General features: G+C 39.3%; 1 protein-coding gene across 2 annotated transcripts in view; it reads left to right on the forward strand.

Moving 5' to 3' along the window:
- Nucleotides 1-428: 428 nt before the first annotated feature.
- Nucleotides 429-18,602, forward strand: part of ITGA4 (integrin subunit alpha 4) — an 80,861-nt gene continuing 62,687 nt past the window's right edge. For both annotated transcript variants that reach the window (XM_037740047.1, XM_017532747.2), the window contains exons 1-3: nt 429-1,570; nt 1,915-2,036; nt 18,496-18,602. In XM_037740047.1, coding sequence (XP_037595975.1) covers nt 786-1,570; nt 1,915-2,036; nt 18,496-18,602 — 1,014 coding nt within the window. In that variant the 5' untranslated portion in view covers nt 429-785. The remainder of the gene's footprint in view (nt 1,571-1,914; nt 2,037-18,495) is intronic.

Consider the following 18,602-nt stretch of genomic DNA (forward strand, 5'->3'; position numbering starts at 1 on the left):
TAGATATGTTATTCCAGTATGGTTTTAGCACACAGACCCATCCTTGGATGCAGACTTTTGCTATCTTTTCTTTTTACATATAGCAACAATAAAAAACTAGACCTTCATCTCCTGAAAATAACAGTCTAATAATCATCTATGGCTGTCTCTCTGGTTGCTGAAGGAAAAAAAAAAAAAGCAGGGCATACCTGGATTGCATTAGAATGAGACACCCTACCCAGTTCAGGTGTGTTGGGTCGTGGGCCTCCAGCACATTTCAGAGGCTCATTAGGACCCTGACCCCACACAGGGGTTTACACTCCAAACAGCAGGTGTGTCCCGTGGCAGCTGAGTGGGTTCGTGAAAAGGGGGATCATCAAGAACCAGTTGGAGCAATCCGAATTGGTTAAAGTGAATCAAGTCACAGCGCTTCCTTATCCCAACCTCTCTGTTGGGGTCGGCCACAGCCTAAACCACCTGCAATTCAGCCAGAGTGGCAGCTGCTCGCGCGCTCACGCACTCAGCCCTGGCTGCAGAGGAAGTGTGGGGAGGAAGGAAGTGGGCATAGAAGCGTGCCGAGCTGTAGGTCTTGAAGAGGATAACCATAACGTCTTTGTCACTAAAATGTTCCCCAGGGGCCTTCGGCGAATTTTTTGGTTTTTTAAATTTTAATTTGTGACTTTTGATAATTTCTCCAGTGGTTGCCTGCACTTGAAAACAAGACATGGTGTTTAATTGTCGACGAAAGAACTGGACGGCTCCCCGCCGCAGACCCAGTCCCCGAGTTTGTGGCTGGCATTTGGGTCATGCCGGGCTGGCCGCAGAGGCTGGGCGGTCACAGCGAGGGGCGCGCGGTTTGGGGCCACACAGCTTCTAGGCCCCAACTACGGTTAAAAGGGGAAGCCCCGTGCCCCATCCAGGTCAGTTCCTGCAGAGCCTGGAGCCATCCCGCGCTCTGCGGGCTGGGAGGCCCGGGACGGGGTTACGCGTCCTGCGCAGCCGAGGTTCCCCAGCGCCCCCTGGAGCCGCGCGTCGGGGGAGACGGAGCCCGGCCCTGCGTCTCCGTACCACGCCCGGGACCCCACCCAGCTGCCCTTGCCCAGAAAACAAGCGCGAGCACCCGTAGCTCCCGGCCGGCGGCAGAAACTGAGCGTTGGGCCCGGCGGGTGCACGGCGTTCCAGGCCCGCTGGATTGCTCTGCCTGCAGCGGGCCAACTTCCCGTCCTCTTCCCTCCCTCCCTCCCTCCCTCCCTCCTTCCTCTCCTCTCGCCCGCGGGCGCGGGACACGCTGCGCCTCATCTCTTGGGGCGCTCTTCCTTGTTGGCCAATCGTCGCATCCCGTGCAACTTTGGGGCAGTGGCCATTTAGTTTTGAATGTTCCTCACCGAGAGCACATGGCTTGGGAAGCCAGGCTCGGACCCTGCCCCCGAAGGGCCGCTGTCGGGGAGACAGTGATGCTGTTGCTGTGCCTGGGGGTCCCGACCGGCCGCCCCTACAACGTGGACACTGAGAGCGCGCTGCTTTACCAGGGCCCCCCCAACACGCTGTTCGGCTACTCGGTCGTGCTGCACAGCCACGGGGCGAACCGATGGTGAGTGGAGTCGTAGCTGTGCGCTCTTGGCAGCTCAGAGCAGCGTGAGAGCGGCGCCCCAGGGATTCCCTGCCCTGTTCAAACTTTCCTCCCTCCCAAGGAGGCAGGAGGGAAACGCTGCGAGAGCCAGCTCGCTGGAGATCTGCCAGGGAAAATAACTTATCCTAGGGTGTCAGCGACCCGGGTGCGTTCTGGCGCAAGGTCCTGGAGCTTCGAGTAGGGGGTGGTGGGCGGAGGAGGAGGTGGGGAAACTGCCCTGCTGCCGACTGCACATCTGTTGCGACGTGGAGCTCAATGGGCAGCAGAGCTCACGTCTGAGCGCACGTGCACGTGTCTCGCTTTAGGCTCATAGTGGGTGCGCCCACTGCCAACTGGCTCGCCAACGCTTCAGTGATCCATCCCGGGGCGATTTACAGATGCAAGATCGGGAAGAATCCCGGCCGGACGTGCGAACAGCTCCAGCTGGGTGAGTTGGGTGTGGGACCAGGAGTTAGTGACCTCTCGACCCCCTATGTGGACTCCATCATAAGGCAAGTCCTGGAAAGATTCAAGTCGCCTGTTGCTTGTGGTTTAAAGCGTTAAAAGTTTTCAGTTTTAACTCCATATCTCATCTTCCCTCCGTAATATAAAAGAGATTCCCTTCTTTCTGTTAATATCGTTCTCCCTTTTCCTTATGGCAACGATTGCAGTATTCTGACAAAACTATTCTAGAAAAAAGATTTCTTATGATACCTTCTCTTCATCTCTCCCCCTGTCTCGCCATGTGTAAAGCACATTTTAGAGTCTCAGCATGTTAAGGACAGGATCTAGCTAAGCCAAGACTTGAGAATTTTATTTCCATCTTTGACCTATCAACCTTCTTAAAGAACAGGCTAAGGGGCATAGTGGGAATAGCAATTGGAATAGATCCCATATCCCGTCGTTTAACCTAAGGACCTAAAAAAAAAAAGTGATACAGTTTTACTTAGAATATGCAGTGTAAAAGAAAATGTAAGGAAAATTGTCATCTCCGTTTTTAATATAGTTAACCTGAAGCTTAACATATAATTTCCATTCCCCAAACTGTCATCCAAAACTCATGTTAGAGTCTTTTTGCAGTCTCTTCTTAATGTCTCAGATTTGTGACAAGTTGAAAAATTTGTCCTGTTGGAGGAGGGGAGAAGTTTCATGTTTCAAAGCCAAAGGCAAATCTGTTGCACACAGGCAAGTGGGGTAAGAAAGAGGAACTGATATTCAATAATAAGACCTATCTTTTTCCAAAGTGTTAGTTACTGCTATACATATTGCTTAATTTGTTTCCCCTCAAAACAACCCTGGGTCATGGTTGACATTGTTCCTGGTTTATGTATGAGGACTGTGGCTCAGAGAGTTGCACATATCTTTTTAAAAGTTAGCTAGTGAGTGGTCGGTGGGAACTAAAGTCAAAGTCAGGTCTGCATGGGTCCAAAGTCTAAGCCATTTTCTTCCACGTATGCATCTTCACTGCAAATAAAATTAGATGAACGGTCTAATATGCTGTCTGCTGAGCTGATGGGTCATCTGTAAATGGTGAACAAAATTGGTATTACTTGATATTTATCTTCAGCATAAATACTTTGCGATTAGCTAGTTATTGGATCTTTAACTTCTTTTGCATTTCATAGTAGGATTTGCTCTTTTTCAAACTGAAGCTGGTTCCCTTCATTCAAATGAATTCAAATAGAGTATAAACATAATGGAATTTTAACTTTCAACTCAGAGCACTCATAAAAGTCCACAAGTTGTCTGTTGCATGTAGAATAAGCCCTAGCCTCTTGTTAAGCGTCCTCAATCTCAAAAATCACAGTAGGAATGTTTAAAACATTCACAGACCCATATATTTGGAATGATTTTGCAAGGCATAATTTTTATTTCATGAGAGAGTTGTGGGTGAAGAATTAGGGAATGGAGCCGACAACCTTAGTCTGCCAGAGGATCTTGGCAAGGTCTCAGGAGGAAACAATTTTATTTCGGTTGTCCTGTCATAGTTTCCTGATCCATGACATTTTAACTGATATTTAGTGCCTACTTCCTGTCTGGATGGACACTGAATCTATTTCTGGATGTCTGTGTTTAATTGGATAAATCATGTCATAATATAATATAAAATTTAAGATAATGCCTGCCGAAGGAAGGAAAAATTATTTGGGCATGTGTAGTATGGGGGTTGACTGTTCTCGGAGAAATGTGAACATGGTAGATATGTAATAGACATGAATTAAACAAAGATTTGTTGGATGGATGAATGAATAAAGTGACGTGAAAGTTTATCAACCTGATTGATGAGTAAGATAATTGATTAGAAATGATGAGATGAACTGATATTTCTAATTCTCAAAATTCAGGCCAATCCATAAGGTACTTACTGAGATGAAAAAAAGAAGACAAGATTCCTAGTCAATGAGTTAAAACATTAATGGTGTTTGCTGAAGAGTTAACTGAAGTTATTTCTCATGTAATGTTCTAAATAATACACATATCTTTTATTCCTTGTGTAAAGAAACCATCTCTATTCATAATAAATCCAGACGTAGCTTAAAGCTATAAAATAGGGATATTGAGGCTACAGTCTAGAAATAAAACACTGAAAACAATACATGAGTGATATATTTTAGGATTCTTAGGTTTGTGGTCTGTGCACTATTTTGTATGAAGTTTCAAGAGTGTGTGTAAATACAGATAAGCCATTTTCTATAGGAGAGAGAGAGAGAGAGAGAGAGTGTGTGTGTGTGTGTGTGTGTGTGTGTATCTTCTGTATAAAATAGTTTCATTTGTCCTGTTTCAAATGTGGATGATTCCAATGTTTCAAAAATGCTTAGTTTGGTACTGACACAGACATTAAAATGCAGTTCTTATCTCTGTTGTTTACTTAAATCTATTATTTGTATGTTATCTGTAATAAGCAGGTTGAGGTTAATAGAGACAATAAACTGAACCAGAAGTTTAAAAGTTATTAAAAGGTAATACATTAAAAGGTAGAAGTTGAAACACAATGAAAAATATTTTGTTGACTGAAGAAAAAAAGTCTTAATGACTAAAGATTAATCTATTATTGCCATGTCACTAAGGTATCTTCTTTCCTTTGGAATAGCTTTACTTGCTATCAAGAATCTGAAGGTGTGGGATCTTCAAATGGTGTCCATCTCACATGCAATTAAAAATATCCATATGGACTAGTCTTTGAGTCTCTGTAGAATTTCATATCAACTGTTGATTCAGATAGACTCCTCCCCTCAAAAGAGGAGGTCCTTATCTCCCCCACCCTACCCTCTGGATAAGTTGTCACATACCATGGCGTATTCATACTGTAAGCAGAAGTGAGCATGACTGTTTATCTAGAATGCTCAGGGTACAAGATGTTAGGCATGAGATACTCCTTTTAGTCAAGCGAGTTGACTGCAGAGCTGGCATCGAGAGAGTTGCCTGGATGGACCGCAAGGTGCTTTTCTTCGTGCTTACGTATTGTTGGCCGCCTTCTACCTCCCTGACTGCCCACGAGACATCTCGTTTCTCACTTCTTTTGTACCAGAGGAAGGTAGTCTTTCTGTCAGGAGGGTCTGGGCTCAGACTTGCTCATGAAGACTATGTCTGAGAAGATCCAGGTGATTCCTACATATCCATTTTCCACTAGGGTACTCTGCATCCTCAAGCTTGTTTAAAGGAAACTTTCATCACAGCTGATTCCTAAATTAGGGTGTCACAAATAATGACTCAACATAGTTAACTTGGTCCATCCATGGCCTATCAATATTCAAAGAATTAGAACATAAAATATAGAAATGATTATCAAATTACACTAAAAAATGTGGTCTTTTTTTTTTTTTATGGAGACGGAGTTTCACTCTTATTATTTGGTTATTCAGATAACACTGCAGAGCTTTCATTTGGAGTTACCACTGAAAGTATTATGCACACACTGACACTCATTTGGGCAATAGTCTAAAGTTGCACGATTACACCATCTAGTATAGTATCCACTAACCACAGGTGGCTTTGAACAGATAAAATGTGGCTAGTCAACAATGAGGGCTGTAATGTAAATTACTGGCTTTCAAATACTTAGCATAAGAAAACTCATTAGTTTTTATATTATATATTGAAATAAACATTTAAAAATTAATATTGATTACATAATGAAATATGTTGGATTTATTCGGTTAAATAACGTATGAAGTTAAAATTTTTTTTCTTTTTTAATGTTGCTACTATAAAATTTAAATTTTCCTATGGGCTTGTATTATATTTCAGTTGGACAGTACTGCTGTAGAGAAACAAAGTTCCCTGTGTAAAATAACACTAACTTTTTAGCAGATGCTTTCCTGGCATTTATGCATAAATGAGTAGAACTTTCACTTTCCTTTCTAGGTTAAGTATTCTATAGTTCCTGAGCCTTCAAGCTGCCTGCCTGGGCCTCTCTTTTTCTTATGGGAAAGACCCATCTCAAGTTAGTCACCATTATCCATATTTAGATTTCTTTCTGGAAATTTTATTACCTTAGCCAGCCTCCTGGTTCATATTACATAACCTGTTTGAAAACATTTAATTAGCATTGCATCATTAAACTAATGATTACCTAATCCTCACTTCTACATGATTCATAGGGGTTATTAGCTTAACATTGTATAGCAAATATCTCACTGTTGAAACTTCAAATATGTTTTTTCTTGATAGCTTTTTTACTTTTTCATTTTCAATATGCTTTAAATTGTAACTTATGATGCTGAAATTCATGCAGATTGGTCATTTTGAAAAATCATCCCTGAACGAAGCCTATTATACAATTATGCAGAAAATCAAGACAGAGAGCTTCATTAATAAACTATCAAGTTACCAGAAAGAAGCTTCCTTATTTCCAGCAGTTTCCCAAACTTCATCTCCAAAAGGATGACATTTATCTACCTAATTTGATAGATGAGGCTTTCTATGTACTTCATTATTATTATTTTTGCCTTAAGTTTACTTGGTCACTGAATAATACACCTAATGACTTAAAAGCATATCCCCTTGGCAACAGTTCTAGGGCCAGATGTGGAAATCTATTGCACATGTGGGCAATTTATCCATTCAGTTGTTCATTGAGGGATGCCTAAGGGCCAGAACCTGGGCATACAGATACTCCTGTCCCAAGGGCTTTACAGTCTATAGGAGAGGTTATTGTAGGAAAGGATGGTGAGATTTAATCTGGGCAAGACAATAAGGTGATGCATTCCTGAGGAACTGGTGTTCAAGTGAGGGAACTGAAAAATAATCAGAAGTTAACCAGAGGAAGAAGCTATGGAATAGCTTGCCAGACAGAACAAACTGTGTGTATAAAGACCCTGAAGTCTTTGAAAGCAAGATCCCCTTTGAATAAGTAAAAGAGAAGTGTATACAATTGCGCTATGGAGTGTGAACTAAACTGTAGGTTAGAGAGGCAAGCAGGGATTGTTTTTGGTACAACTCTAAGTATGAATTTACCCTAGGATATTTAAAACTGGGAAATGATATCNTTGACAGATTCTTCTGGTTGCAGGTTACTGAATGCTTTGGAGTAACTGGGTCAAGACTGAAGGCAGTGAGACAGGCATTAGGAAGATTTTGTTATAATTTAGACTACAGATGACAAGTGTCTGTTCAAGGACAGTGGCAGTAGCAATGGAAAAGAACAAAGATTTTGAAGATATTTTAAAGATAGCACTTGGTAATTACTGAATGAAAGAGATGAGGTTCCAAAGATATTACTAAAGTTTCTAACTTGGGCTGTGACATGGATGATGGTACAATGTACTGAAAAATGGAAGAGCAGCAGGTTTTCTGGCAAAATGATGTTTCATTGGCTTGAGATTCCTGTGAGACATAGAAGTAAATGTCTAGTAATCACTTCCATATATGGGTGTGGTAGACAGTAGAGATGTCTGTACTAGCAAATCAGAGTTGAGAGTAATTGACATAACCTAATTTACTTCCAATTTGATTAGCATCTCTCTGGGATCAAATGGCCAATGACAAATTTCTGAGGATTCCTACAATTTGAGAAGTGGCTAGAATAGTGCTGCTAAGGTCTGGCTGCAACTTAAATTCTCCTTCAGAACTTTAACAGTTCTGGCGGCCCATCTCAAATCTCTGGGATAAGTCTAGGTAGGGCACCAATAGTTTCCAGAGGTCTGCAGATAATTCCGGGATTCATCCATGCTTGAGAACCACTGGAGAAGAAAAGGGGCAGAAAAAAAAAAAAAACCAAGAGGGAGAAGCCAAAGAGGTAGCAAGAAATGATCAGGCCAATGTGACATTAACCTGATTAAAGGAAGAGAGTGTTTTGAGAAGAAATGAGTAGTTGGGAACTTTTAAGTTGCAAAGATGTTAACCAGGGTGAGAAATTGTGAAGCCTCATTGGATTTGGAGAGAATTAGTTCATTAGTAACCTTGGTAAGACAAGCCTTAATGGTGAATCCACTGCAGAGGGTTGAGAAGTGAGAAATGATAGCAAGTGTCAATAACTGTTTAACTGGGTTCTTCCTTCATTAATACGTTTTATTGATTACTTATGTATTGGAAATACAAAGTTGAGTAAGACATGGTTGAAGCCCTCAAAGAACCCAGTTGAGATGATGAGAGAGACAGGTAAATGGATAATTATGAGATGATGTAATAAGCATGACAATAGACAGGCACAGAGTGATGAGAGGAAATGAATGGAAGAAGGCTTCCTGGAGGAGCAAAACCTGAGTAGTGAAGCCAGTTCTGACTGGTTCTTAAGAGTACATATAAGGGCTCAATAAATGTGCAATTATTTTTGTTTTTAACATTTGGGCAAAATCCTCTGGGATTTGCTGCACATTTCAGCCTCATTCCAAAGTGTCTAGGTCAGTCTTGGGGTTCCAAGGCCTCATATCAGGCAGTTTAAACAGTAACACCTACTCCTGAGATAGGGAGCTTGGAAATGGCTGTCTTTAAAAGCAGGGATTTTAAATTTTAAGATTAGCTGGAAACATCAAATTAGAATATAGAAGTGGACATACAGGTGACCGGTCTGGGCTCAGTAATGCAGTGTGCTTGTTCTCAGTTTACCTCCAAGACTTTAAAAATCATGGGAAATCTTTTTTATATAAACTGCATAAAATACTATAATCCACAAAAAATGTTCAGAAAATAGTAAGACTGTGGACTTAGTCTTAAAAATCCCTTTCATGAGACTCCTTATTAGACATGTTCTTTTGACATTATGCCCTATGTAGAAAATGCTGGCCAATGCATACCATCTGTTTGTGAATCCCTTTGAGGTCTGCCTCACCACAATACCAGCCTTTGTTTTCTTGTTAAAGTTTTCTAGAAGTCATTAGACCATCATCATATTGTCTGCCAATCATTGTCTGTAACATCTTGTTTTATCCTTTAAACTCTGCCCAGAGAAATGTCCTTTGATATCTATAACTCTTCATCTCATTTTGACCCTCCATTGGTCAGGATAATATGATACATTCCTCACTGGTTTTTCTCTCATATATTTTTAAGACTTCCTATCTTCCAGACCTCCTTTAATTCTTTTGTTGCTGTTTTTGTTTTGTTTTGTTTTATGACATCCATCCTATCCTGTGTATTCCAAAATCAAGCCCAGAACTTTAATACTGACCGCCAAGCAGATTTCCCGGGAGCATTTTCTGTTTACATTTTTGTATCATTCTTGTTTCAAGGATTTACAAAGTGGTATTCACACATTAGTGACCGGTTTTCAAGTGAATTTTTAAATCCAAGAGACTAATTGAAAACCATGGAGGTTCCAAATTTTCTTTCCTTATTTTCTAATGTTAGAGATGAAAACATATTCTTTTAGTAGGTTGTTTCAGAACAGTATAGCATAGGATAACTCAAAATGTCCATATTTGAAAATAATGGAAAAGTACTAACAACTAATTATTGTCTGGCAGCATAGGACAGTGGTTGATAGTGTGAGTTTTGATCCTTCCTCTCCCACTTACAAGGGGCATGACCTTGGGCAAGTGCTTCAACATCCCTTGTTTCAGCTTCCTCATCCATAAAATTGGGATGGTCATACTAATGCTTACTTCATAGGGATGTTATGAAAAGTGAGTTAATACATGTCTACATGTATTAAAACTGTGTGTGGTACATAGTAAGCATGCAATAAGGATTAGTAATTAGAGAGTAACTTTCCCTCCTTATGCCTCCAAAATGTTAACAGCTGGGGCCCGTTGTTTGGCCTTAGTTATTGAAAAGGCTTGTGTACATTTTCTGAGGGATTTTGAAGAAGTTTGAGAACAAGATCTTTGGCAGAGACCTCTGAACCTAGAATCAAACCCACAAGTGACCTAGTTATATAGAGTTCTGAGGCCTCATGATGACTCAGGACCAGCCCAGATTTATAAAATTGCAACCATAAGCTTGGCACTACTCTTCTGGGGACATTTACCTCTCAAACTCTTTCCGAATAGAATAGAATAAAATAAAAATTAAGTAGAAAGCTGAAATTATAGACTTTTCAGGTCTACAATTATATAAACTATTTCTCACATAAATTGAGCATGATTACTGGCTGTTTTCAGATTTTGATTAGGCAATATGAAAATATGACATTTAAACACGTTTCCAAAAAGAAAATACTTCGAGAATGGTTTCTAACTTTGATGTTTTGCTATTTTGACTCTATTTGCCACTAGAGTTGGAAGAAAAGGATTTTAGAAGTTTAGTACTTTAATGTCCTGTATCACCTCTAAAACTTGGCTATTTTACTTCTCATTACCCAAATTTACTTTTTATTACAGTAGAATTCATAAACATCATTGTTATTTAGAAATATTGTCACCAGGTTTAACTAGATGTGTGAAAAAAGTACATAGTTTAATATAGTCAATTACTATATGGATTAGCATTAATGGATTTAGTAATTATTAGGACATGAAAGGAGAAACTAAATGAATGGGCCATTTGGATTAAAAAGCTGGACTGCTGTTCAATTCTTACAGCTCTGTGAGTGCCCTCTGCTGGCTCAGTTCAAAGCACCATAATGTACATACCCTGATGAGCAGAGGCATTGATCATTTATTGACCACCTACTAGGTGCCAGGCATTCCTGAATGCACAGGCACAAGTCTTCTATCATCCTCATAGCCCTGCAATGGTAAATTTTGTCATGTTGTCATATTTGAATTGATTTTCTTACTTTTAATCCCATATATTTCCTAATATGCTGAAGTTATGTGAGTGAAGGGATTATATAATTATTTTCAATAATTATTGCTCTTATAAAAATATCTTGAATTAATAACTATAAAATATAGAATTGGAACAAGAGTTATTCATCTTTCATGGTTATTTTATTTAAGAAAAACTTTAGAGTGGAACAGTTTAAAATGTATAGAATTTTTCTTACAGTGGAATAGAGCTTCAGCTTTAAAAAAAAAAAAAAAAAAAGACAGTTGGTAGAGGGTAAGGGCTTTTACTGCTTTTCCAAAACTTCGTATCACATCATGAGTTTTGAAATATCAGTTACGTATGTATGTTGTCTTAGTAGCCAGAAAGCCAGACTGAGAGCCCCAGTGAAATATCTAAATTGGTGGGGAAGTCACGGTACAGTGATGCAGGTAGATAAAGCAGACATTTAATTGCACTTGAAAAGTCCCAAGCTTTCCCGTTCACAAAGTATTTCACTTACACCGTCAAAAGTTAGATAGAAAGAAGAACTTTGAGTCTGACCTTTACTCTGGTGGTACTTTCTTTAGTAGAAATACCAAAATACTGAGAACTATTCTAAATGGGGAAAAGAGCAGGGCAAGATAGGAACCAAGTAAGTGACCTTTTTCTTACACAAGTGAAAGTTGATTGTATAGTCTGTGGGCAGATTTTCTATATTTTACACATTTTCAGCTGAAAGGTTCAGAATATATTTAATTCATATGTCTGAAACATTTGTAGATTTCTATTATTTTCCCAGCTACTCTACGCTATAGAGTGAAATAACTTAGAATCAGATTTTTTTTTTTTTTTTTTTTTTGAGATGGTGTCTTGCTCTATCACCAGGCTGCAGTGCAGTGGCGAAATCTCAGCTCACTGCAACCTCCGCCTCCTGGGTTCAAGCAATTCTTCTGCCTCAGCCTCCTGAGTAGCTGGGACCACAGGAGCATGCCACCACACCCGGCTAATTTTTTTTGTATTTTTAGTAGAGACAGAGTTTCACCGTGTTGGCCAGGATTGTCTCGATCTCTTGACCTCATGATCCACCTGCCTTGGCCTCCCAAAGTGGTGGGATTACAGGCGTGAGCCACTGTGCCCGGCCTGATGTTATTCTTTATTCTAATCTTTCCACTTACGGATTTGGGCAAGTTGTTTGATTCCTTTAAGACTTAATTTTCTCTTTTGTAGGATAGAATTAATAATACAATCATCCTTGGCTACTGCTGTGGGTGTAAAATGAGTTAACGTGTTTGATTACAGTTCCCCAATAGGAATATGCCACATATATTTTATTAGCCAGGTTGTAGGCTGTGATGCATGTGCAGCTTAATATGTTTAAATTAATCCTTAAAATAATAATGATGACGATGACAATAGCAACTAACATTTGCATGTTTTCTCTGCGAGGCTCTCATCCAAGCATGTCACACACATCTCATTTACTCCACAGCCCTTGAAGAAACCCTCTGAGATAGGCATCTTCTGTGGACTCCAGCTGATTCTGTCTTAAGTCATCCTACTCACAAATCATGCTTTGTAAAGATCTTCAGACTCAGAGGCTGTTTCCTTTCAGACCATCTGTTAGTGTCTTAAAATTGAAGAAAATAATAGTTTGGAAGAGAAGTAGGAAAGAATCATAGTAAAGAGAAACGACCTCTCCAAAGCCTAAATCCCTCAAAGTTTGGAGATAATTGTACAGTAGTACATTCTAGCAAAGCATTTTTTTTGTGTGTGATGATATAATGTATTTCAGAATTCCCTCCTTTATACATATTGAGTTCCTGCCCACTGCATGTAAGGCACTATCTTGAGCTATGGGAAAGCTGCTGTCAACAAAAGTCAATCTGCCCTCATGGAGGTGACATACAAGGTTAAATGTCCAATCTCCCATAGTCCCTGTCACACTTGGAGCAATGACACTAAAACTGGTGCTAGAATAACAATGAAAGGGGGAAGGGTAAAGAATGTACTTAACTGGCTTTGTACTAACTTTATTTTATCAAAATTCCTGTTCACATTTATATTCACATTTGTATACTGATACACAGCAGTAGTAAGAAAGAAACTGAAGTAATAAGCATGCATTTTTTATATTTTCTTTTCCAAATTAAAAAAATATATATAGCACAGAGAGGAAAGAGAAAGATAGGTTAACAGGGAATGATGGTTTTAATGTGACTTTGTTTTTTAAATATCTAGTGGAAAAATGCATTCAACTGTGCAAAGAATTAGCCATTCTAGTTGTTTAAAAGGGAAAATTATCACATGTTAATTTCTGCTGACCTCTTTTATGTTAAACCATGTAAAGTACTTTTTCAATTATGGAGCTGATTTGATTTACTGAGAGTTTAGATGAGTAATGTATGAACTGAATTGAAAACCAGATTATAAATCACTTCAGCATGACATTTGGATAAAACATAAAGATAATCTGAGGTTATTTATGGTGTTCTGTCAGAGAAATTCATGAGAATTAGCTCTCATGGCAGTTGTAATCATCATCATTTTTGACCAAATTAGAACTATTACATTTCTACCCAAAGAAAATTTGCTTAACATTGGCTATTTCAATAGGTAACTAAAACCAAGGGGGAACAAAAAGATATTACTTTTATTTTTAAAACAGGGTTTTTAAAAATATGTATATATACAAGGAAAGGCATAATGATCTATTAATATATCAAGCTTGTCCATGTGGCCCAGGATGGCTTTGAATGTGTCCCAACACAAATTCACAAGCTTTCTTAAAACATTGTGAGATTTTCTTGCGATTTTTTTTTAAGCTCATTAGTTATCATTAGTGTTCATGTACTTTAGGTGTGGCCCAAGACAATTCTTCTTCCAGTGTGGCCCAGGGAAGCCAAAATATTGGACACCCCTGAGCTGCATTGCAGAGCAGTTTTTCACAAGCCCAACCATATGCTACAACTACCTGGGGAGCCTTGAAAAAAATTCTCGTAACTCGTTCTTAACCCAGACACATCAAGTCTGAGCCTCTAAGAGTGGGACCCAGGTAGAGGTACTGGTTTCCAACTCCCTTCAGTTGATTCTAATGTCCAGTCAAGGCTGAGTACTGAATGGGAAGGAATGGACTCAGGATCACCCAGGTTAAGGGAGAAAAGCTTTGGAGAAGGCCATGATCAGAAGCTGATCATGTGAACGTCTTGCCTCTTCTGCCAACATTCCACGGGGACAACAAAAAGAAAAGAGAAGCTGGGCATGGTGGCGGGCACCTATGTTCCCAGCTACGCAAGAGGCTGAAGTGGGAGGATTGCAAAAGCCCAGGAGTTTGAGGCTGCAGTGAGCTATGATCACACCATTGTACTCTAGCCTGGGTGACAGAGTGAGATCTCGTCTCTATAAAAAATAGAAACAGGGGAAAAAGTTCCAGAAATTAAAAGACCCAGAACACTAATGGGGACTCACAGGATGTTCTCTGAACAGTACTTGAAAGTTACCTCAGTATTATCACTGCTGTTAGGGGCTGCCTCTATGGTAAAAGCAATGTTAAGAAGTGAAAAGGAGAAACATATCTAAATGTAGTGTATGTATTTGCTTGCTTACTAAGATTGGTTTTTCTTCTGTGGAAGAATGATTGTTTCATGACTATTTTCATGAATTTTCTTTCTGGTGGTGCACTCATTCTTTTTACACACATTTGAATTAAGATACTAAAAAGATGTGTAGTCAAATCATAATAGAAGCTTTGAATTGTTTTTCCTTTAGTGACCTTTCCATCTTCAGCACCCATTTCTGGACTGTGTGTTGGGGGTGGGAGTATGACAAAGATACCGTCCGGGGCAAGATGAATGTGGTCACTGTTTACTCAGCCTTGGAAGTAGGGCAGAAACATTGTAAATAAATGTCGTTAACCCTAACAAAAATGAAAATACTTCTTCCTACAGGATATTAATCAATTTCACCATAATTTCCTCTGAGTGATCACATCCTGTGTGTCTAAGAACCCTTGATTGCTGATGTTGAGAGGCATCTGTCAGTATCAAACAGTGGATTAACTAACAACTGTATAGGAGATATTTGAAAATTATGAATCAGAAATTTTATCTATATATTAGAAGGCAATATTGTTTGAAATCACATTGTAACAGATGTGAGATTACATCTAGTGGCATTTTGACCCCCACCCCACAAATTTCCCACTTACACACCTGTCATATGATTTTCTATTTGAAATCTCTTCTACTCATGGGTGAATGAACCACATCACTGGCTTCCCGGGAAAGCTCTTCCCACATTTATTCTTAGGTAAACATCTCTTTCTTGTGGCTTCTGGAGGGCTATTTGTTCTCCTGTTTCTAAGAGTCATTATTTTTAACCTAGAGTAAGAAGGGAAGGACATGAACCACACTAGAAATAAAGCCCCAGGACTTTGGTGAGACTACATGGGACACATCCTAAAATAGCCTAATGATTTACTGGTTCTTTTTCCAGAGAGCTGGGAGGCACTCCCATAGAGAGAAAGATGTTTCAAGGAAGTAATGTTAGTAAGTCGGAAAGTGAGTAGTTTGTGATGTGTGTAAATCTCAGTGTGAGACTGGGCAGTGATGACATTGTGATGTCACCTGATGGAGCTAAAACTAAAACAAAGAGGCAATGCAGAATATTAAACAGATAACAGTTCATAATGCAAGAGTTTGCCTAGTCTTCACTCAGAAATTCACAAAACAGTTCAGCTAAGAAACAAGTGATAATATGCTATTTTTGCACATAACTTTTTGCTGTTTTCGTCAAGCTATTTACATGGTATTTTGTGGTTCTAAACTATTGTCTGTTTTTAATCTTCTGGGTGGCTCTGTCTAGAATAATAGATTTGTTTCTAAATATTGGATGTAATCTTAATGAAAGAGTTTATTAAGCATACCATGTTATTTGTGACCTCCATCTCTCCTGTCCTTAATTTCCCTCTTGATCAATTATCTTAGTTAACTGAGTGTTGACTATAACTTTATAAAAATTTTAGTATTTTCAGAAGGTATTTATTAACATGGCTGTTGTAGCAAACAACAGAAACTTCAACTTCATGTAGACAGAATCTACCATTTATTATCTATTTTTGACAGTAAAAAAACTGATTTTAGTGAAAATTGAAAAATGCATTACAATGAAAATAAAATGCATTGTTTGTCATTCTGTTTTACTTTAATTTCGTTGGTTTGGCATCAGGTAGCCACAATAACATCTCCCTGTTTCAGACCTTACCGATCTCCCACACACAGTTTTGTTTTCACCTGCCATCTTCCCTCTTTTTTCCTCTTCCCTTTCCCTGTCATTTCTCTCTTCATCCCTTCCTTTCTCAGTTTAACACAGACCTTAAAGTCTGTGTTACCTTAGTTGCTGAGGATGTATTATAGTCTTTCTATTCTTACTTTTTCAGTAGAAGAAACATTTTTTGAAGTGCTCTGATAATATTGCTTATGCTGTTAGATAAATGGCTAATTATTTTCCAAACATTAGACACAGCAGTTGTAGTTGCACAACCTCGTATTAGCTTTAACTCGTTTTCCCCACTCCTAGTCCTGTTAGACTCAATCATACAGGAGACAACTATCTCCTGTGGTGCTACCAGTTAGAGGTCATTTCTACAAACAAGAGTCACCTTGTATTAGAGAATAAATATGTTGGCACAGAGTAATTCACATTTATCCTCACATTGTATACTGAATATAAGGTGACAGGAGAGGATGGAGGTTACATAATGTCCACCTGGACAATTGTTTGGGCCACAGCAAGACTCCTTTACAATTCTAATAGCAACCATTGCTAATCAATCCCTGCATTCTTTGTTCAGACCTTTTAGTCTTCCTCCTTTCAGTCTAGTTCTCCAGGAAGCTGTTACCAGTTAGTGGGAGTTGTCATTATTCTAGGTGTAGGCTACCCCGAAAAACATTCTCTGCATATCACTGTGGCAGTGTTCCTGACTGTAAGAACCACTTAGGGCACAGGAGTCCCCAGCCCCTAGGCTGTGGATGGGTACTGGCCCATGGTCTGGTAGGAACTGGGCTGCATAGCAGGAGGTGAGCGGTGGATCAGTGAGCATTACCACCTGAGTTTTGCCTCCTGTCAGAACAGTGGTGGCATTAGATTCTCATAGGAGTACAAATCCTGTTGTGAACTGCACTTGTGAGGGATCTAGGCTGTGTGTTCCCTAGGAGAATCTAATGCTGAATGTTCTGAGGTGGAACAGTTTATTCTAACCCTCACCACTGCCCATGGAAAAATCGTCTTCCATGAAACCAGTCCTTGGAGTTGAAACGTTTGGGGACCATTGACCTAGGATAATCAGGGCCTCACCTGGACCTGCTGAAGGAGAATCTCCAGAGGAGGGGCTTGAACATTTTCTTCCCTTCATTTGTGACTAAAGGTTTTGTTTCTCCTGAATAACATTTTGGAAAACAAAAGTATAAACAAACATCTTCCACATTCCTTAAACACAGTCTCTCCTACCCAGGAGACTTAGTGCAAATAATTTCACTTCTCAAATATTAGCCTTCCCGGGCACGGTAGCTTCTGCTGGTAATCCCAGCACTTTGGGAAGTCAAAACAAAAGGATCACCTGCAGCAAGGGTTCAAGACTAGCCAGGGTAACATAGCAAGACCCCCAGTGGTACAAATATTAGCCTTATCTCTGTAGGTGTTCTGAGTTTGCCCAGGAAGTTGCATTTAGGTCAACGTTATAGGAGGAGAAAAGAGCCAGTGATATAGAGAATGGTCACCATAAATTCATGAAAACTTGGTACCTAGTGACCAGCTTTCAAAATTAAACCCAAGTTCCACAGCCTTATCCAATCAATGCATTTATTTGCCATTGGAATTAAGAACAGATGCAATAGATTTGTCATATGCCAACTGAAGAGGGTGAAAATAAAGACAGCAAAAATACTGCATCTTACTCTCCCCCAAAGTAACTTATTTAAAATTATTTAACATAGGATTTCAATAGGAACCTAGCTATAATACAAAGAATTTTTGCTAACAAAAATGATTACTGTGAAGACCACTTCTTCTTATACAGTATAGAAGTACTATATAGTACATGAGTATTTTATTTATGTTTGACTTTGGCTATTCCTGATTTTCCAAAGTGCCAATTGAAGTTTTTTTAATTCACTACTGAAATAATCTGGTTTTCTAAATAATTTTATCATATTCCAATAAATGGAAACATAGGGTAGTTTCTTTAAATGCAAGGAATTATTGGTATGCTAATTCCATGTTCCACTGTCTGCATGCTTAATCGTCACCTTCCAGCTCCAATAAATTGTACCATAATTACTGAGGATGTATTATGGTCTTTCTATTCTTGATATCTCAGTAGAAGAAACATTTTTAAAAGTGCTCTGATAATATTGCTTATGCTGTTAGATAAATGGTTAATTATTTTCCAAACATTAGACACAGCAGTTGTAGTTGCACAACCTGGTATTAGCTTTAACTAGTTTTCCCCACTCGTAGTCCTGTTAGCTGTCTCCTGTATGATAGTCTATCTCTTCATGGTGCCATCAGTTGTAGGTCATTTCTGCAAACAAAAGCCACCTTGTATTAGAGAAGAACTATGCTGGCACAGATTAATTCATTATCCTCACATTGTGCACTGAGTATAAGATATTAAAGAACTGGTTAATGGAAAAATACTGGGAATGAGTGCACAGTTTATTTTCTCTGCTTTTGTAGAATGTTTTCAAGACAACTGATGATAAAATTATGTTCAAATGCTGTAGGTAGCCCTAATGGAGAACGCTGTGGAAGGACTTGTTTGGAAGAGAGAGACAATCAGTGGTTGGGGGTCACACTTTCCAGACAGCCAGGGGAAAATGGATCCATCGTG

The sequence above is a fragment of the Cebus imitator genome, unplaced genomic scaffold (genome assembly GCF_001604975.1).
Source record: "Cebus imitator isolate Cc_AM_T3 unplaced genomic scaffold, Cebus_imitator-1.0 Scaffold78, whole genome shotgun sequence".
Taxonomy (NCBI): domain Eukaryota; kingdom Metazoa; phylum Chordata; class Mammalia; order Primates; family Cebidae; genus Cebus; species Cebus imitator.